This window comes from Lepisosteus platostomus, chromosome 14 (assembly GCF_059453375.1).
Source record: "Lepisosteus platostomus isolate fLepPlt1 chromosome 14, fLepPlt1.hap1, whole genome shotgun sequence".
Classification (NCBI taxonomy): domain Eukaryota; kingdom Metazoa; phylum Chordata; class Actinopteri; order Semionotiformes; family Lepisosteidae; genus Lepisosteus; species Lepisosteus platostomus.
The window spans coordinates 2,691,688-2,713,307 of NC_142624.1; the positions used below are offsets into that span (position 1 = coordinate 2,691,688).

Sequence of the window (21,620 nt, forward strand, 5' to 3'; positions counted from 1 at the left end):
GCATGGACAGATGGATGGACAAACACAGATCACCTCCTTACCTTGAGTGTCATCTCAGCCACAAAGATGGCAGTGAAGATGTAGTTGGAGATGGTGAGGAAGAGGCGCTCCTGTGGAAAGCACACAGAATTAATCCACTGCCTCTGTCTTCAGGGCTCATCAGGAAGTTGCAGGAGCAGGGGCTGGTTTGTAGCCAGGGTGGGCTACAGGCTATCTGGTCTGGAGCGATGGGGGACCTTGGCCTGCTGTCTGGAGGCCACGATGAACACACCTACCCCTGTGCCGCACAACCGATTCACACACTAAGCACTCGCTCACACACGTTTGTTACTTGTGGACCTTGGCACTCATTTGCAATACGAACATGTCTGCTTTTCCATTTCAAACTGGCTTCAGTTAATGTTTTATTTATGTACAGGGCACTGTTTAGAAATCATGTGAATTATCACTGCAGGTGTAAATCCTGAAGAAGTACCCTGGCTTTGATCTCTGTGAAATAGGGGCTCCTCCCGGACTAGGAAGCTGCGCTCCGGGGATCTTATCTTCAATTTGAAACCAGGATGGAATTCAAACACTGTAATCTGGAGGGGCAACCTTGGATGAGATCTCCAGGCTCTAATCAAGGGGACAGATCTTGGATTGGGAAGCTGGGTGAGATCTCCAGGCTGTACTCAAGGGAATTACTCTTGGATTGGGAAGCTGAATGAGATCTCCAAGCTGTACTCAAGGGGATAAGTCTTGGACTTGGAAGGCAGATGAGATCTCCAGGCTGTACTCAAGGGAGTTGATCTTGGATTGGGAAGCCGGATGAGATCTCCAGGCTGTACTCAGGGAGATTAGTATCAAACTGGGAACCAGGACGAGATCTCCCGGCTGTACTTGGGGGGACTGGTCTTGGATTGAGTAGCTTTATGAGATCACCAGACTGTACTCCAGTGGGCTGGCTGATCTCGTGTTGAGTAGTTGGCAGGCTGTACTCTTGGGGACCAATCCTAGCTAAGAAGCCAGATATCTCTGGGCTATGCTCTTGGGTCTAGATCTAGGACTGGGAAACTTTCTTACCAGGCTTCCCTGGTGGATCTTGGGCCTCTCCAAGGCCACAGTGATGCAGTTGAGAAAGATGAAGGCCAGGACCACGTAGTCAAAGAGCTTGTGAGCAATGATGGACTGGCACAGCAGCCTGAACCTGCGGGAACAGTGCCAACCACAGAAGAAGTGCAAACAGTGAGTGGAAGAGAAAGACAGAAATGATGAATCCAGAACTTCACACGGTCATAGACAGGGATGCCAACTTCTGGCCCTAATTCCTATCTTGTTTCTATCTGATGCAAAAGGCTCTAAATTGCATCCCAGTACAATATGGATAAAACTGGTACAGTGGTTATGATCAACTGTACATGGTAACGGAGGGCTAGAAACATTGCCACAGAGGGGCAAAGGTTGCATGGTATCATGTGTGATCCAGGAAACAAAGTCATTTATATTTATTAAGCTGTATTTTTCAGCTCCAGCACTCTCCTTACTTAAGCACTTAAGCTGGAAACAAGGAAAAGACAGCAAAAGAGGTGTGTGGTCCCGTACCACCCACGGCTGCTGGAAAATAAGGTGACACTAGGGCAGTGACCCCATTAGAGCTGGGAAGGGATTTAACGAGCTATACATAAAGTTAATTGAAAACACAAAGGGATCAGTCACTTTTGTTAGAAGATTAGTGTTAGAAATCTTCAAAAAAGAGACAGAAAAGCTAATGAGACTATGACTATTATACTGAAACAGCTGAATATCAATTCAATACGGAACAAGCTGATTGGAGCATTGGTTTGAATTGCAAGGGGTCGCAGGCTGACCAGTTTCTTCTGTGGATGGAATCAAGAAAGTCTTTGTCTGCTTGCCAACACCTCTTCCCAACCGCCACCCCCCCCACCCCCCGATCACTGGGCAGACTGACTTGTTTTGTGGGGAGAAGAGATAGACGGACCAGTCATCCCTGGCCTCACACCAGTCTGGCTTGTACACCTCCATCATCTTCTGGATTCGGAAACACAGACTCTGGAAGGGAGACACAACAGCGGCGCATGTTGAACCAGCACAGATCTGGACTTGGCTACCGGAGTCTACTGGACAGCATTCACACTGACTTCCCAGCTCACATGTCCTCAACTGGGCCTTGAGGGAGGGCAATGGCTTCAGACATGAGGGAGTTACTTGTCTGAACTACAATCCCCAGAATGCTGTGGGGAATGAGCAGATGCCCTCAGTCACCTGACCTGTCGGTACAAGACCATTGGCTTGTAGACAATTTAAAAACCAGGGAGGGGAAGCCCTCAGTGCCAATCACCATTCACTGTCTGTTATGTAAACTGTACTAGAGGGAATGGAAGAAGGAAGACAAGGACTGTGTTAGCATTGACTACTGAAGAGGTCTAGTCAGAAGCGCAAGAAGAATTTTGTTTATTTTGCATTTTGAATATTTGTTTGCTCCCTGTTAAGAGACAGGCCGAGTCCAGTCCAGGCCAGAGACAGAGGCCCTGTCCAGTCCAGGCCAGAGACAGAGTCTGTCCAGTCCAGGCAAGAGACAGAGGCCCTCTCCAGTCCAGAGACAGAGGCCCAGTCCAGTCCAGTCCAGTACAGAGACAGAGGCCCTGTCCAGTCCAGTCCAGTACAGAGACAGAGGCCCTGTCCAGTCCAGTCCAGAACAGTACAGAGACAGAGGCCCTGCAGGTTTTACAGGCATTATTCGATTAGACGGAAACACATGAGATTTTGCCTTTTTACTCCAAATAATTAGCTCAATAAATGGAAAGCGAACTGCAGGAATGACTGCCTGAACGGTCTCCTCTTCCCATCTCATTTCATATCTTTAACGGCCAGTGATAAATATCTAACAAATAACTGGGGCGAAAAGCAGACGCCAATCTTGCTGTTTTGTGCACTGGAAGACAGCAAGATCCTTTTTTCAACCTGCTTGAACCGGCATACAGATTGCATCACAGCAGCAGTGTGTTTTTATCTAACCTTTGATGGTTTTCCAGCCATTTCCCAGATTTAGATATTAGTGGATTGCCTGGTGGGGCAATGTAAGACTGACTGTGTTTCACCAGGGGCTATAAGAACCAATTCACTTTAAAAGAGCAATACACACGGTCATGTGGACTTGACGGTAATGAGAGAGAGGGCCTGAAATTTGTGCCTTGTCGCCTCCCAGCAGAGGCAGATTCATGGATCACCCTGGGCTCTACAACAGCACCGTCCATCACACACTGCTGTTGAGACAGAAGCCGACTGGTGCAGGATTTCATATTAGTTTAGCAGACAGACAGAGATAAATCTGAAGCATTTCTTCATTTCAGGGCAGGTGAAGAAGTGCTGACCCCTGTCCTAAGCAGGTTTTTGTGTGTAGTCAAGGTGTGCAACCCACAACTGGCAGCCCATTGAAGCTAAGCAGGTGTGAGTACCTGCGCCAGTACCTGTGATCTGTGTGGGTCCTATTGCCCCAGTACAGTAATGGGGACTCTATACTGTAAAAAAAGGTGCTGTCCTTTGGATGAGATGTAAAACTGAGGCCCTGACTCTTTGTGGTCATCACAAAATCCCAGGGCGTTACTTGAAAAGAGTAGGGGTGTTACCCTGGTGTCCGGCCAAATGACCCCCTTCCCTTTACCCATCGTGGCCTCCTAATCACCCCCCTCTCTGAACTGGCTTCATCTCTCTGTTCTCCTCCCCACTGATGGCTGCCGTTGCATCATCCAGGTTGGGTCCAATGGCACATTGGTGGCGGTAGTGGGATTCCCCATTACCTGTAAAGAGCTTTGAGCGGACTGTCCAGAAAAGGGCTATATAGAAGTGTAAGGAACTATTATTATCATTGTTATTCTGTCATGACTCCGCCATGCTGTTCAGCCTCTCGCACTCACGTAGTCGATCTCCTCCTCCAGTTCCTCCCTCTCCTTCCGGGTGTTGAGCTGGGGGAACACCTCGCCCAGGAGGTGCTGCTGCTGGGGGCCGGGGGTCTTGCCGTTGCAGTCCTGGTGATCCCCCGGGGCCCCCTGTGGCCCCGAGAAACTCTTCTTGCGCTGCAGAGCCTGGGGGAGGGGCGGGGCGCCGGGGACCTGCAGCAGAACGGGGAGCTCCAGCGAGAGGGCGCGCCGGTCCCGCCGGGGGGGCGGCGGGGGGTGGGCGGGCACGTGGCGCGCCATGGGGGCGGGCGGGGCGGCGCGAGGGAGGGAGGGGTGCGAGAGCAGGGACTCGTGCTCGGCGGGGTTGGGGGGGTTCCGGGTCCGGGCGTTACTGCTGCCGCCGCCGCCGCCGCCGCCTCCCCCCACCACGGTCATCCCCATTCCCACGGAGGGCCAGCGCAGGCTGTTCCAGCTGGACCTCCGGCTCCAGGAGGACTGAGGAGGGCGCCCCCAGTGGTGGTAGTGGGAATTGCGCCTGCCGCACTGTAACACATGATAAGATCAGATCAGATCACTTTATTAGCCATATGCAATTTCTTGCATTAGGAATGCGTCTTTTCGCATGAGGGGAGAAGCAAGGAATGGTTGTGCAGGAGAGAACTAGAAGGTACCTGTTTCGAAAACACAATTAAAATACTGTTAATTACAGATAATCAAACCGTGTTTTATCTTCAATTACTTTACAGGGTGAAATCAAGCAGTCTCCCTGGAGGAGAAACGAGATCTGGCTACTAGATGCGTTAAAGAGCTGGGCAGCTGTCCTTACCAGCGACCTTTGCTCCAGGTTGGCCGGGCCCAGGGAGATGACACTGCTCTTCCTCGAACCCAGGCTCCAATGCAACCTCTCTGAAGCGTACGGCGCCTTGGAGGAAGGCACAGGGCCGGGCTCCAGGTGGCCGTTGGGGGTCAAAGTGCAGATCTTGGGGTCTGGAGTGAAGGGAACACTCTTACTAAACTGGACCCTGAACTGAGATACTGGCTGTTTAATTACAGCTTTCGAACCCTTCTGAGGTTTTATTTAAAAGCATTGCGATTTCTTTCTTGTTCAATTTAGAAAGAATAGTCTGGCAGTCCCTTCCATCCAGGGCACCCTGCATTATCGCAGGGCTGTTTTATAAAGAAATACAGCACGACACGGGATACTGGACATTTACAATACAACCCCAGACGATGAGATAACAAGAGCAGAATTACACATGTTAACAATATTTCACAGAGACCGAATTAAAGGTGGAGTGACCGATGAATCAAAACAGGAGGAGAAGTAGCAAAATCTGCTGCTTTGTGGAAAAGGTCTACTTAATTAAACCAATAATTGGGTGAAGGAAAAGAGAAAGGGGCAGGATTCTCTGAGAGCCAATGGGACAGGCCCACTTGCTGCCTCCCATCTGCCTGAGGGTCAGATCGCGCCCAGGCCGGCGTACCTGAGAGCTGAAGGGAGTCTTTCTGCTTCTCGCCCTCCTCGAAGTTAGACGAGGACCTGTCGTCGTCCGAGTACGAGCGGTTGGCGTCCCCCTGTCACGCAGAGAGAGAGAGAGGAAGTGGCTGTCTCGGGCCCTCTCTGGGGTCGCTCCGCCTGTGCCCCTGGTGTGGCTTGCCACTCACCTCGGCCTGAAACCCCTCCACCAGGATGGCCACCAGCAGGTTGAAGAGCACGTAGTTCCCGAAGGTCATGAGGGCCACGAAGTAGAGGGCTGCCCAGGGGGAGGTGGAGGCCATCCCGTTGTACAGCACCACGTTCCAGTCTTCCTGCGTCAGGATCTGTGGCACACCCGCATACAGCTTAATACAGGGCCGCGCTGACCTCCTCCGGCCAGCAGGGGTCACTGTCACCAACATCGCGATGCATCTCATCCCTGGGCGGCCCCGACCTCCCTCCCCCTCAGATCTCTGCCTGATTCGTTTCGGCCTGGGCTGGCGGGGACCTGCACTCAAAGGCAGAAACTGGGCCGGTTCTGTCCTGCGGGTCTCCAGGGGTCGGGAGTCCAGGCAGCACCTTGCATGCCCTAAAGCCAGCAGCCGGACACACAAGAGGCCACACGAGCTGGCGAGAGGAGACACGTGCGTGGGACACCCAGGGGGTGACATCGGACACTTCTCCCCCAGATCTGGGGATTCTTAATGCAAAGCTCCTGCTTGTGATTGGACATGCCTCACTGCAACTGACGTTTCTGCTAAGGCTGGCTTGGGAACAGTATTTACAAACAGTGGTAGCCACGCCATAGGCCCGCAGGGCCAGGAGGGGCTCCTGCTGCTACAAATTTCCCATCTCCTTGGGCTACACTGTTCTGGCAGTGGAGCTGAAGGAGCCAAAGTCTCTACATCCCCACTATGCAATGAAGACAAGAGAGCACATCCTCCAGAAACGGCTAGATTCAGAAGGGAATTGACAGTTACAGCAAGTGCCGTTCATTCTCACTTCACTGCTACAGTACACAGGACTAACAGGTGGTCACGCTCATCTTGCTGTTGGCTAGCTCCGCTTCTCTGCGATACGAGGAGAACCGGGAAACTGGAGCGCTCCAGAGGATCGGTGCAGATAGTAAAAACAGCCAGATCATCCTGCAACTCTCCACTGGAGCTCAGCAGGTGTGAGCCTGGCCAGTACCTGGATGGGAGGCCTCCTGGCAAAACCTATGGTTGCTGCTGGAAGCGGTGTTAGTGGGACCAGTAGAGGGCGCTCACCTGCGGTCTGTGTGGGTCCTAATGGCCCAGTATAGTGAAGGGAACTATAGTTTTAAAAAAGCACCGTCCTTTGGAAAAGATGTAAAACTGAGGTCTTGACTTTCTGTGGTCATTAAAAATCCCAGGGCATTTCTTGAAAAGAGTAGGGGTGTAACCCCTACCAACCTGGCCAAATTACCCCCTGGCCTTTACCAGTCATGGCCTCCTAATAATCCCATCTCTGAACTGGCTTCATCACTCTGCTCTCCTCTGCACTGAGAGCTGGTGTGTGGGGAGTGACTGGCGCATCGTCCAGGTGGGGCTGCACATTGGTGGTGGTAGTGGGATTCCCCATGACCTGTAAAGTGCTTGGAGTGGAGTGTCCAGAAAAGCTATATAAGTGAAATGAATTATTACCATGATTCATTTCCCACTGGCTCTGTAGCAAATGTTTTAACCGAGGAGCCTGTGTGATGGGCCCAGCTGGTGGCTAGTAGCCGTTCACTCGCGGGCCTGCCTCAAGGGTGAGATTTAACGCGAGAGTCTGACTCCTCGCTGTGCGCGGCTGGAAATGGCAAAGCAGCGCAGGCTAACTCTAATCACCCGCCTGCCTGCCCGATACACACACACCCCCCACGCCCGCTGGTCAGCTCGGCGTCTCCACCTCCGCGTCCTCCTCGCGGACCCGGCTACCGTACCTGGAAGACGGTGACGATCGCCCACAGCAGCGAGTCGAAGTTCTTCCGGTCTGGAACCGTGTCCCCGGCGTCCGTCTTCAGGCTGAACTTGCACCCGAAAATGTGCATCCCCAGGATACTGCCGGAAACACAGACAGGGGACGTGGGAGTCAAAGGAATCCTCTCCCTATGGTATCTGCTTGCGAAATGCTTTCTCCGCGCCCAGGGGAGTAATCTCTGACTGTCTTCTCACAGTCGGAGAACTGGAAGTTTGCGTCGCACTCGGATTTGCCAGAGACAAACCCAAGAGGACCTCTCACTTTCTGAAGTTAATGCACAGGAAAGGGAGCAGAGCTGGGCCAGCGAAGGAGTCATGGGATGTTGCCCTCTGCCTACACTAACGACACCTCGCTGCGATAGATAAGGAAACCCCTCCTGGGAAAAGTGCAGCTTGCACACGGGCCCCCCCCCCCCCCCCTCACCTGAAGATGAAGATGAAGAGCATGAGCAGCATGCAGAAGGTGGCCACGTTGTCCATGGTCTTCATCAGCACCACCAGCTGCCGCCGCAGCGCCGGCATGAAGCGCACCAGCTTGAGCACCCGCAGCAGCCGGAAGGTCCGCAGCACCGAGAGGCCCCCGTCGGACTGGCCGATGATCTCACACACACTGGGGGGAGGGGGGACAGAGGACACCAGGGGGAGAGGGGAGAGAGGAGACAGAGGAGACCGGGGGAGAGAGGAGAGAGGAGACAGAGGAGACCGGGGGAGAGAGGAGACAGAGGAGACCGGGGGAGTGAGGAGAGAGGAGACAGAGGAGACCGGGGGAGAGAGGAGAGAGGAGGAGACCAGGGGAGAGAGGAGAGAGGAGACAGAGGAGACCGGGGGAGAGAGGAAAGAGGAGACAGAGGAGACCGGGGGAGAGAGGAGAGAGGAGGAGACCAGGGGAGAGAGGAAAGAGGAGACAGAGAAGACCGGGGGAGAGAGGAGAGAGGAGACAGAGAAGACCGGGGGAGTGAGGAAAGAGGAGGAGACCGGGGGAGAGAGGAGAGAGGAGACAGAGAAGACCGGGGGAGAGAGGAAAGAGGAGGAGACCAGGGAAGAGAGTAGAGAGGAGAGCGGGGGTGAGACAGAGGAGACCGGGGGAGAGAGGAGAGAAGAGACAGAGGAGACCGGGGGAGAGAGGAGACAGAGGACACCAGGGGGAGAGAGGAGAGAAGAGAGCAGGGGAGAGAGGAGAGAGGAGACAGAGGAGACCGGGGGAGAGAGGGGACCAGGGGAGAGAGACAGAGGGAGGTGGGAGAGAGAAGAGGAGAAGAGAGAAGGGCAGACAGAAAGGATAGAGGAGAAAAGGGGCAGGGGGTGGCAGCAGAGAGAGGGGAAAGTGCAGATAGAAGAGAGGGGGATGAAGAGAGCAGTGTCAGAGAAGCACACTGGCCTGCAGCGGGTAGCGCTTTACTTGCTGGATGTATTCCTAGTGCTTATTAGCGCTAAGATAAGACAGGCAACGCCACCCCATTACACAAAGAGACGAGCAGCAACAGAGCTCAAAACCAGAGCCCTCAATGGCACCAGGCAGCACTCCCCTCTTAACTTCAGGATGACGGGGCCCTGTGGTTGAAACACTACATGTGGCCCATGCTGGCAGCCCCCACTCACCTGATGATGACGATGATGCCGTCGAAGATGTTGTAGGGGTTCCTCAGGTAGCTGAAGAAGCCGAAGGCGGTGAGCTTGAGGATCATCTCCAGGGCGAACATGCTGGTGAAGACGATGTTGGAGATCTCCAGCACGTTGGTCAGCTCCTCCGGCTGTGGGGGGGGGAGTGAGGAGACAGAGTGTGGGCAGCGCGCATGTGGCGTCCCTCCAGGTGAATCACTGCCTCCACTGGCTCAGCCATCGCTCAGGTGTGACCACTGCCAGCGTGTCTGCTGACCGGGGAGGGGGCCTGGCCCAGGCTGACCACTGCCAGCGTGTCTGCTGACCGGGGAGGGGGCCTGGCCCAGGCTGACCACTGCCAGCGTGTCTGCTGACCGGGGAGGGGGCCTGGCCCAGGCTGACCACAGCCAGCCTGTCTGCTGACCGGGGAGTGGGCCTGGGCCAGGCTGACCACTGCCAGCGTGTCTGCTGACCGGGGAGGGGGCCTGGCCCAGGCTGACCACTGCCAGCGTGTCTGCTGACCGGGGAGGGGGCCTGGCCCAGGCTGACCACTGCCAGCGTGTCTGCTGACCGGGGAGGGGGCCTGGCCCAGGCTGACCACTGCCAACGTGGTGTCTGGCCCTCGCTGACCACAGCCAGCGTGTGCGCTGACCCAGGGGTCGCTGGCGAGCAGAGGAAATACCTAGGCCCGTCCACCTCCGACGGCCCTCTGGACGGCCGCACGGAACCACAACTGTGGCATCTCTCTGCACAAGCGGGTCTGCAGACGCCTGCGATTGTCATCCACACCAGACATCTCTGGACTCAAGCCCTCAAGAGCAGCGCATGGGTCTGTCGGGTCAGCAGGGCAGCCGAGATGAGCTCACAGCTGGGTGCCAACGGCCTCTTGTGGTGCCAACGGCCAATTCCTCATTTTCTCACCTTCAGCTCAGCAAAGGAGCCTGCAGCCGGTTGGACTATTTTAAGTTCTGCCTCCGTGTCGCTTTAGGGGGGTCAAAAACCTCGTGTCACGGTGGGGGGCGGGGAGAATCCAAAACCGGGCTTTGCAGCTTTGTAACACAATAACCTCGGCTTTGCTCGAGTCCCCGGCTCAACCTGCACCTTTGTGTGATTTATGGAGCATATAATAAAAGTGTGAGTCCTAGAACACGCCGCCAGACAGTGAACTAATTAAACTTCTGTATCTGCCTGTAAGTATCTGTAAGATGTTATATGATGTCATACGGTGTCTGGAGTAATAGACCACATTTTCCCCAAAGCAATCAGCCGCGGATACACACGGCTGACATTTACAGTGGAGAGCGGAGGGCAGCCTGCTCTATACGGCGAGGTGTCGGTGGGGTTTGCGACTCTGTAGCAGAGCACAGAGCAGGCAGCAGGGTTCCCACATGTGCCTGTGCTGAGCATTTCTCCAGCAGCTCCTAGCGACAACAGCCAGACAGCCAGACAGCCAGACCGCCAGACCGCCAGACCGCCAGACCGCCAGTCCACCAGACAGCAGCCTCCGGGATACCAGCCTTTTACTACTTCTGCTGTGCCATGGGCCTTTCTGGTAGAAGCAGAGAAAAGCACGTGTTCGAACGGTTGAGTCACGGGACATCATTTTGGATGATGTTGTATATGTTTTAAATCCTGTTTCTAAATGAATTAAAAATGAAACAAAGAGGCTTGACAATGGCACCAAGAGCACATGTGTGATAAGGTGTTCTGTACTACTGTGAAGCACAGCTACTGCACAGCAACACCGCAACACAGCTACTGCAGCACAGCTACTGCACAACAACACAACTACTGCACAGCATCACTGAGACTGCAACTCAGCTACTGCACTGCAACACTGCTTCTGCAACTCAGCTACTGCACAGCAACACCGCAACACAGCTACTGCAGCACAGCTACTGCACAGCAATTCAGCTACTGCACAACAACACAACTACTGCACCGCAACACTGCTACTGCAACTCAGCTACTGCACCGCAACACTGCTTCTGCAACTCAGCTACTGCACCGCAACACTGCTACTGCAACTCAGCTACTGCACCGCAACACTGCTACTGCAGCACAGCTACTGCAGCACAGCTACTGCACAGCAACACCGCAACACGGCTACTGCAACACGGCTACTGCACTGCAACACCGCTATTGCACAGCAACACAGATACTGCACAACAACACAGATACTGCACCGCAACACCGCAACACTGCTACTGCACAGCAACTCTGCAACACTGCTACTGCACCACAACACTGCTACTGCACAGCAACACTGCTACTGCACAACAACACAGCTACTGCACAACGACACTGCTACTGCACTGCAGCACAGGCTACTGCACAGCAACACCACTATTGCACAGCAACACAGATACTGCACAACAACACAGATACTGCACTGCAGCACAGCTACTGCAGCGCAACACTGCGACACTGCTACTGCACAGCAACATCGCAACACAGCTACTGCAGCACAGATAGTGCTATAATCACACTGCTATAGACTATAAGGTAATTACAGGAACGACATTTTGGTTGCAACAAATCCGATCACACATGATATGAACATACTGTACGACCCAGGCTAAACTAGGGGAGTTCTGTCTGCAGTAAGGTTCTCTCTTCCAATACGAAGGGGCTGTAATGTGCTTAACTTGCGCTGTCCATGAAAGGGTTAAGTCCGAGATGGTGGTCAAAGCGACAGCAGCCTGGAAAGGTCACTGAAGAGCATGGCATTTTGGCTGGCATCACTGCGGTACTCAGCCCTGAGGTCACACACTGACACAGAGAGAGCGAGCGAGCGACGGTGAGCCGATCTGGGGCGGTGGGGGGGAGATATCGAGGCACCGGGGAGCTGCAAAGCGCTGCTTCGCGTTAGCCATCGCCGAGAACACGACCCCAGGGGTCCGCTGGCACACGCAAGGGGGGCTGAGGTGTGACGCCCGCAGTGCAATCAGTGTGTATCAGCGAGCAGGACGGGCTCGGCAGCTGGGGTCCGGCGCCGACTGACCGCGACCTCAGACACGGGCCGGAGGACTTGTCCTGCGAATTCGCTCAGCGAGGTGACGGGGGAAGGCTGGGGCCGCCCGTCCCTGCCAGCCAGCGTGACACAGAGCTTTCTAGAAACTGCAAGGATTCACGACAGCGGAGTCCTTTACTCCTTCGGCCTCAGTGCCCGCGGTCCGTCTGCAGGAGGAAACACCAGTGAGGAGCAAGGCGATCTGGGGGGCTGTGGCTTGGCAGTCTGAGGGTCCCGGTGAAGCCTTCCCGAATTGGAACTGTGTGCTTTCCTCTATCGGGGACCCCCCCCTGCTCTCTCCAATTTTGGGGTTCTTTCTTGCCTCCAGCAGTTGGCATTGTTTGCCCTCTTATTGTAGGCTTACTATATCATTCCCTTCTACTAGGGCTGACACCTCCCCAGTCCCAGCATCCTCTTCAGCAGGAAGGCGCTCCTCCCGGGCAGCCCTCTGCTGACAGAAACGGCCTCTCGATAAGCTGAAGTTGCTGCATTGTGACGGAGCCCTCCTGCCTGCCTCGCTGTGCCGAGCTCGCAGCCCGCAGGCTGGCGGGAACACGCCCCCGGAGAAACCGCGGTGTGCGCGGACCCTTGCCATTGTGTGCCCGTGAGAGCTCTGCCTGCAGCCTGCGGCTTCGGCGCCGCCTCTCAATAGCGCAAGCCGGGGCGCCAATCATGCCGGGCTCGCTTGTGAGCCGGTTCAATGAAGGGCTATTGAGCGGCTCAAAACTGAACGGCCAGACAATGAGAGGCGTGGGGAGAGACGGGCAGAGGTTTGATGGGAGGAATGAAAGAGGAAGGGGGAAGGGAGGTGAGCTGGCAGCTCCGCTTGTCGAATTAGGCTCGGCTAAACGCACATTCCTTCTGGGATAGACTCCGGGCGGCCGCGACCCTTTCGGACGGATGCAGGGAAGCTCATCTCAGTTTTGCAACAGTCCAAGCAAACGCACAACACAACCCTGGGGAATAGCCAGGGCCTGTCCAGGGGCGCCCAGCACATTATCCAACTGGGAATGGCCAATTTGTAAATGAAGAGATCAGAGTTAACAGTTAATACCCCTTATCCCAACACTCGCTGGGAGATGGAGAAGCTCTGTGAATGGCTGCTCTCCGGATCTAAGCTAGTGGCAGGCGGAAATCCCCATGTTTAGTGGTTATAAATTTAGGGTCACGATTTACATCAGCCCCAGCCTTTGACGGTCATAGAGCTCTCTGCGTTTCATTACACCTATGAAATAAACTTGAAGTACTCAAACAGCCTGATCTATTTTTGCAGCCTATGTTGCTCATTGAAAAGCACTTGTAGCGTCTGTGGGAATCTGGCTCTCTATAAAGTGGGGTCGCCCAGCCCTGGTGTAGACAGCGTGTTAGCTACAGTTACCAGATATACCCCGGCAGCTCTGCTGGGCGTCTGCACCCTTTCCCTGTGCGAATCCTAGGCTCGTGCCCCTGTGAGTGGACTGGTTGGCAGGTCACAGCTCTGCCCTGACCAGAATGCACGGTGACCAGAATGCACTGGGGTAGGCGTGACCATGAGAGATGTCACCCGTATGACACCTCACTTCGAAAGCACATCAGTGCAAGTCAGTACAAATGCACACCGATAAACACAGGCAGCCATGTCATGGGATGAACACAACCCTGAGGTCTAGAAGGATGAACCCTGCAGTTTACAATGATCAGGTGGCCTTAAGTTCAGAGGAGGAAGAAACAATCCAGCCGTGATATGCGCTGTCAGTTAAAGACACCGATGCACAACAGAATGCACTTCCACCCACTTTCGGTTCTGAAAATGTCAGGCGTTGAATGCAATCTACGAAAACAAAAGCCAACAGTTTGGTCACAAAATCTCCAGCTTTGCTTGAGCTAAGAGGTGCAATGAAGCAAAACTCCCCGGCCCTCTCAGGGGTCTGGAGTGGGAACGGGATATAAAAACAGGATCTCCACGGGGAGAGCCCAGCACTCCAAGTCCCGCCTGAGAAAGCCCTGTATCGTCCGATGTGCGCTCCCACCAGTGAAATAAGCCAGCGTGCCCCCGCTTTCTACTTTTCCCATCAGCGTGTGCAAGTCAGAGCGTGCATCTGTCCGCTCCTTCTCTCTCCCACGGTTATTTTTAATCTCCAGGCGCCCACTCAGCCGCAATGCGCGAACTCTGACCTCTGCTGGCTGTGCAGCAGTGAGGGGGTGGGCGAGAGTGCGGGGGACAGCAGGCTATCTTTAGCTCCAGCGCAGGGCTACATCTTCATTTCCCGGGATGTGTTTTTCTCCTTCTGACAGTTTCTGATCTCCTGGCTGTGAAGCCCCACCCGTGGAGCTGGGACCTGGCCAGACTCTACTGCAGGCTCACAGGGAGCTCTGATGGATGACTGAATGGCCTAGAAGGACACATGGCCGTCTGGACCGAGGAAAGAGGTAGCCTGGGTCTCCAAAAAATGAGAGCTATGTCTCCACAAAGGGGCTGAAGCGTATTCCAAGAGGCCTTTCAAGACATGGTCTGATGCCATTCGCTGGATCAGTTAGCTCTTACTAACCAAGTGATCAAGAAGGTCTCTTCTCGTTTTTACCCTTCCGGTTGTTACATTTTTATTGGCATGTGTGCCATAGACGACGTGTTCTCCTGTGCACTACACTGTTGGACCGGATCAGACAACTGAAATGGCCATTTTGTCTTGGTGCACTTGGGCCAATACTGGGCCAATACTCTGTTGTGTAGTCGGGGGGAGTGGGGTAGTCGTGGCTGCAGCTTTTAGCTCTTCCAAGTCCAGTTCCTGGGGCTGTGCTGCACCCTGCAACACCCCGGTTGGCTGCTGTGGTCATGCCTGTTCTCCATCACCTCTCCCTCACTCATCCGCAATCTCCTGGCTGAGGTTTTTCTTCATTCAGGGGCAGAGCCTGAGGTCTTCGCTCCGGGGTGGGGGCCAGACGTCTACGCTCAGGGGGCGGGGCCTGATGTCTACGTACAGGGGGCGGGGCCTGGCGTCTTTGCAAGTGGACAAGTGTCTGTGGCCCCCCTCTCCCAGAGCCCCATGAGAGAGAGAGAGAGAGAGAAGCCTGAGGTAGACATATTTTATAATATGTCTTTGTTGTAAATGTCTGTAATATGTCTGTAGATTTTATTTTACTTCTATTTTTTGTTTTGTTCCATGTTAATTTTATTATTTTTATTTGCTTTGGCAACACTGATTGTGCCCATCGGTCGTGCTAATAAAGCACCTTGAATTGAATTGAATTGAGAGAGAAGCCATCTCTTTTTATAAGCCACACGGGCCACCGGGCTGTGGAGGGCACAGGAGCTTCAAATTCTGGAAGCACTTTCACTCTGGACACCAAACAGGCTCCAGGCCCTTAAAGCTGAATTATGCATGCACCAGGCCCAACAGAACCTGGACTCTGGAACGGCCCAGTGTTTAATATTTATAGTAAATTTACATGTGAATGAAAAAATAATGACATAAAGACTCAAGGGCTTATTAATGAGACACTTTCAGACAAGAAATGATTGTCTTTTATATGCATATCAGAGTCTTTCATGTGCTTGTCCAACACAGGATCTGCGGTGAGGAAATGGGATGTTATTGCTGTGATCTTCTTAGTTTCGTGCCACATTTCTCCCGGGCCCCACAGTGAGCTCCACCAAAACTTAACAATAAATAGAGGACATCAAAATTAGGAATGCACTAGAACTGAAAATACCGAAAATAAAGAAATGGGGAAAATGAACCGACAGGGTCTCCAGACTCTGAGCGATTCCCACATGAACACGGAGGGGAACATGCAAACTCCACCCAGACAGTAACAGCCCAGGTCGGGAATCGAGCCCAGGGGCCCAGTGCTGCAAGACAGCAATTCTAACCAATGGGTCACCGTACAGCTCCCTGCTCCTTTCAAACACTTAGATTTTTACCAGCAAAGTATGCTTTCAAATTCTGGATGATGTTTAAGTTGTCTGTGACACCTGTAAATTGGGGTGGGGAGCACTCTAATTCAAGCAGCTCCATCAGCTTTGATGAATTTTGATTAGTTAATAATAATAATAATAAACTTTATTTTATATAGCGCCTTTAAAGGTGGCTTCTCAAAGCGCTTTACAGGATGACATTAACAATAAATAAGAAGACTACAACAATAAATAAGAAAAATTTCACAAGACAGGACACAATTTATAATTACAGCAATACAACAATAACAATAGAGGAGACCGTGGAAGATGGTATTAAGAAGAGCAGAGGGGTGAAGAATGGAACCAGTTAAGTAAAGGCTTTTCTGAAAAGGAGGGTTTTGAGTCTGGATTTGAAGGAGTTTAGAGAAGGTGACTCTCTAATATCCTTGGGCAAGGAGTTCCAGAGCTTGGGGGCATAGCAGGAGAAGGCCCTGTCGCCCATACAATGTAGACGGGCTTGGGGGACAGTAAGGAGGGCAGAATTTGAAGAGCGGAGGTTGCGAGGTGGGGAGTAGGGCGATAAAAGTTCAGACAGGTATTGAGGTGCCAAGCCATGTAAAGCCTTGTAGGTGAGCATGAGGATTTTAAAGTCTACGCGGAATTTGACCGGAAGCCAGTGCAAGGACTCCAGGATAGGAGTAATGTGAACACTTGCACTAGATCTGGTCAGGATTCTGGCTGCTGAATTTTGGACATACTGCAGTAGTTCGCCATTTCTTTTCAAATGGACAGGTTTTTATCCGTTAAGTGCAACTGCTTTGAAATATTTTAGTCCAATTGACCGAGAGACACGCTCTGCTAGCTACATCAGCGCACTAGACAGACGATTATTAACACTCCTTTTCTGGACATATTTCACTGGCGAGAGCTTTAAAGCACTGGAGCTGTGCGATCTGAGTTTTTTGCAGGTGAAAAACAGACTATGAAATCCTAGGCACTTTACAAAAGCATTGCACAGTTAATTAGTTTTAATGATCCATCCAACGAATCCTTCAGATTAAAAGGTTTGTACTGTATCTTTGCCACAGTACTTTCACAGTAATTCTAAAATGTCGAATGTCGAAAAGGAACAAGGTCATTTGCAGAAGTCCAGAGCATCTTTAATGATGTTGTGTTTTTGGAATACATTTCTAGTGCTCGTTACTATACATACGACTGCTCCCGTCCTGTGGGATAGCATTGTAACACAGGGCTGGATACCAACTGTCCCAGACAGCCACAATCCAGCAAGTCTGGGTCAGTCTGTGAAGAACTGGATCACATTGTCCAATGCAGTAAGTTTGTAAGTTCAATTAAGTCAGGGATGCACGTTTCATTTCGGACGATCTCTAATCTGATTAATTGATCAAGTCAAAACAAAGCTGTTCCAAATGTCTAGAAATCGCCACTTTAAGGGGTGACCCTAAACTCCTGCTGGGCTGCAGGGGGTCAGCACCATGACGATGGCTGGCCTTGTAGACAGAGCTCTCTTAGCGGAGGAGGCTGGCTGTGTTACAGGTAGGTACGCTAGATAGGATTCCCCTAGTTCAACAGCCATGCGGAAATCTGTGCTCAGTGTCTCTCACATGCCAAGCAGCTCATATTTCAACGTATCAAACTGTGTTTTTGGTTGTTTTTTACGCCAGAATTGTGGAAGCATGTCGCTGTGCTGCAGCACCGGACGTGACCGCATCCGTGCACAGACTCCTGGAGCTCAGCTCGACCTGCCAGAAAGCATGACGCCCTCTTGTCCAGCCGGTGGGTATTTGATTTAAGACGCCGTGCACAGAGGTACCTGCTGAGTTGAGGATTTGTAATCCGAGGGGCGCTTACCTGCTCGTGGTGCTCGATGCCCATGCTGATGGTGTTGATGAGGATGGCCATCATGATGCCCCTGTTGAAGTACTTGCTCTCCACGATGCCCCACAGCTTGGCACGCATCTCGTCCCACAGTTCCTTGCACTGCCCTCCGCACCCTTTCTTCTTGCCCCGGGCTCCTTCCTCCTCCTCTACCTCCTCCTCGTCCTCCTCAGGTGGCTCGGGCCTCCTCTTGCCCACCCGGTCAGCGTCCCCCACGCCCCCTTCCTCCTCCTCTTCCTCCTCCTCGTTGGCCCCGCTGCCCCCAGTCCCCGCCCCTTCCTGAAGCAGCAGGGCCGGCGCACAGTGAGGGCAGCTCTCGGGGTCAGGGGTCACGCTGAGGGCGATGGGGGTCACCAGAGCCTGGGCAGTGTGTTCCACGTGCCCGTGATGCGGGCAGAGAGCAGCTGGAGAGGAAGGCAAACGAGAGGGCGTCAGTATGGCACAGCATGACTATCGGGCACAGCTACCCTGGCCACTAACTTACAGGGGGCGCTGACACCATGAGGAGCACGTGTGTGCACGTGTGTGAGCGCGTGTTTGTGTGCGTTTGCGTGTGCGTGCTTGTGCGTGTGTGTACATGTGTGTGTATGTGCATGCTTGTGTTTTGTCTTGTGTGCATGCCTGTACATGCGTGTGTGAGTGTGTGTTCTGTATATGCGTGTGCCTGTGTGTGTGCTGTGTGTATGCGTGTAAAGGCACATGTGTGTTGGGTGTGGGGCATGATCTCTTAATTAAGCCTTAATTAAGTTTTCTCCAAAACCAAGCTCCCCGGCATTGGAGGCTCTATCCAGTATGAATTTCAGCAAACTTTCTTTGATCCTGCCATCCCTCTTCTCCCTCTCTTCCCCCTCTCCTCCTATTCCTCCTCCAACACACCCTGTGAAGATCCGATCATTCAGTCTGCTTGCCTGAATACTGTCTCCCTCTGTGTCTCCCCACCTCCACCTCAGCTCCTCTCTCCAGCACAGCATGTGAGCTGATTAACATTTAATAAACTCTTCTGGACTGCCAGTGTCTCTCCCTCTCTCTCTCCCATACAGGACATGAACTGATGGTCTTTTAATAAACTTGGTCTAATGTGCAATTGCTCTTTCCCATCTCTCTTTCTCAATCATCCCTGGCTCATTCCTTCCTCTCTCATTATCTGACAGTTCACCAGCACTAACAGTGCGACAGATCAGTCTGACAGCTCACCAGCACTAACAGTGCGACAGATCAGTCTGACAGCTCACCAGCACTAACAGTGCAACAGATCAGTCTGAGAGTTCACCAGCAATAACAACGCGAAAGATCAGTCTGACAGTTCACCAACACTAACAGTGCAACAGATCAGTCTGACAGCTCACCAACACTAACGGTGCAACAGATCAGTCTGACAGATCACCAGCACTAACAGTGCAACAGATCAGTCTGACAGATCACCAACGCTAACGGTGCAACAGATCAGTCTGACAGATCACCAACACTAACAGTGCAACAGATCAGTATAACAGACCACCAGCACTAACAGTGCGACTGTCCAGTCTGACAGCTCACCAGATCTAACAGTGCGACTGTCCAGTCTGACAGCTCACCAGCACTAACAGTACGACTGTCCAGTCTGACAGCTCACCAGCACTAACAGTGCAACTGTACAGTCTGACAGCTCACCAGCACTAACAGTGCGACTGTCCAGTCTGACAGCTCACCAGCACTAACAGTGCGACTGTCCAGTCTGACAGCTCACCAGATCTAACAGTGCGACTGTCCAGTCTGACAGCTCACCAGCACTAGCAGTGCAACTGTCCAGTCTGACAGATCGCCTGTGCTAACAGAGCCCCCCACCCCTCACCCCTGGCCCCCCTCACTCACAGGGCTGGGCGTGTCCCTCCCCGCTGCCGCCGTTGACCTTGGCGCCCCGCTTCTCCCTCCTCCGGCGGGGCGGGGGCGGGGGGCGCCCGCGGAGGGCGTTGTAGAGGCCGGCGGTGCGGCGCCGGGCCTTGCGCAGCACGTGGCAGACGTACTGGAAGATCTCCTCGTAGCAGTCGCCGGGCTCGGCCAGGCTGGCCAGCGTGCTGGAGGAGTGGCACTGGGCCCGCTGCTCCTGCATCAGCTGGTGCTCGCGCTGCTTGGTCTCCGAGAACTGCGTGGCGATGACCACCAGGCACAGGTTGATCATGAAGAACGAGCCCACCTGGGGGAGGGCGAGGGGGGAGGCGCTGAGTTATGGGACCTGGGGGGGGGGGGGGCAGGTGGCACCCCCAGTCTGACCTGGGTCACATGTGAAGCCAGTCTTACTTCATACATGCACATACTATGTGCTTCACATAGTCTTTCTCTGGCACAAAAAGCAGAACAGCACAGAATGATAAATAATGCAACACAAAATACTGACTCGTAATACGACAGGAGTCTCGTTGTTGTTTTTGTTTGTTTTTGTTATACTTATCCCATCCTTTTACCAAATGTTAAGTACGGTAACAGTTTATTGCATATCAAGATTATGTTGAATCCATTAACATATAATATAATGAATATATGAATTATTAATAATAACAATAATTATTCATGTTTACGATAATAAGTGTTAATAGTCCTTAGATATATAATTTGTATTTCAGTATTAATTATTATTTATATATGCATTATTCATATGCAATCATATCAATATTAAGCATAGTTTTCACAGTGCTGCCTAGGCTTATATGTTGCATCTACAGCCGGCAGATTCAGTCGATAGCTGTCGTGGGATCAGGACCGATGCAGGACCTGTGAACGGCCTCAAACACAGCGACTTGGTACCCGCCAGGGCGTGGCGATTTGGAATTGGTTTCCTATCCTGACGGCGAATTTTAAATGCCTGTAGAGTAAATCGGACTGTGCTGCACGTTTGTATCGGGCGTCTTCACACACAGGTGCACATACACCCGGCCAGCAGGGGTCACTGTTACAAACTGTCTTAGGATCCCCAGTGGGGCGAGAGCTCTCTGCAGCTGCATTTCTATCTTGGTGCCCTTGAAACACTAGGCCCCATGCAGATAAAAGTTTGTTTGGGATTTCCGAGTTCGTCGTGCTCACACTGTGACTAACGCGCTATTGTACAGCTCCCACTGTGGGTGATGACACATCGCAAGATGTCTTTGAGTTTAATGAGGAAATTAGCCGCCAGGGGGAAAGTATTACACAGTCACCTTGACTATTCTTATGTCCTGGGGGTGATGTGTTTCCTGAGAGGCACCCAGAAAACTGGCAGAAAAACACCGTTCCATCACCTCCATCGCCATGAGCAGCTCTGGTCATTTTGCCTGCTAAGGTGCAGGTAAACAGGTCAGAGTCCATTTGCACAGCAGTTTGATCCACTCCAGAAACCCTGGAGCTGTACAAGTCAGGCACACTTGTGACCTTATTTTGCCTGAATCTCCAATTGGCCGATATCAATAATGATTCGCCCAAGAGCCAGCTGCCCTGAAAACCTGAGGTAGATCAAACATCAATGCACAGAGAATCGGACTGCTGGTCTTGATCCTTGCATTACACCTCAAAGTTTGATCAGTTCTTGACAGGTTCTGAGAAAGACCTGCTTGATTAAGTTTGCCGGCTCTATGTTAATTACGACCTTCTTGCAGAAGCCCGTTCTCAGCTGGAGAGAGCATATCTTTAAAGAACGCAATCAACTAGTTCTACAGTAGCACAGGGGGGTAAATAAACACAGGGGTGCTGGGCTGATCATGGCTGGAATACACCCAGATTTCTTGGCTCATCGACGCAGGCTGACATAAGGGAGGCAGGATGGAGTCCCTGTGTTTGACTGGGGGCTATGGTGCCTTTTGGGTGGAGTTTGCATGTTCTCTTCCGTCTGTGTGGATAGGATTCCTTCTAGTGCTCCAATTCCTTCTGT

The 21,620-nt window shown here is 52.6% G+C and overlaps 1 protein-coding gene across 4 annotated transcripts in view; it reads right to left on the reverse strand.

Annotated features, from left to right (window-relative positions):
• The window catches only part of LOC148648692 (voltage-dependent T-type calcium channel subunit alpha-1I-like), a 144,976-nt gene that overhangs the window by 20,428 nt on the left and 102,928 nt on the right, over window positions 1-21,620 (reverse strand). For all 4 annotated transcript variants that reach the window (XM_088606500.1, XM_088606499.1, XM_088606501.1 and 1 more), the window contains 12 exons: window positions 19,595-19,916; window positions 17,717-18,147; window positions 8,955-9,106; window positions 7,780-7,965; window positions 7,319-7,436; window positions 5,562-5,717; window positions 5,381-5,471; window positions 4,723-4,883; window positions 3,915-4,439; window positions 1,949-2,049; window positions 1,063-1,186; window positions 42-110 (listed from right to left, as the gene is read on the reverse strand). In XM_088606500.1, the coding sequence (XP_088462626.1) occupies window positions 42-110; window positions 1,063-1,186; window positions 1,949-2,049; window positions 3,915-4,439; window positions 4,723-4,883; window positions 5,381-5,471; window positions 5,562-5,717; window positions 7,319-7,436; window positions 7,780-7,965; window positions 8,955-9,106; window positions 17,717-18,147; window positions 19,595-19,916 (2,436 nt within the window). The remainder of the gene's footprint in view (window positions 1-41; window positions 111-1,062; window positions 1,187-1,948; window positions 2,050-3,914; window positions 4,440-4,722; window positions 4,884-5,380; window positions 5,472-5,561; window positions 5,718-7,318; window positions 7,437-7,779; window positions 7,966-8,954; window positions 9,107-17,716; window positions 18,148-19,594; window positions 19,917-21,620) is intronic.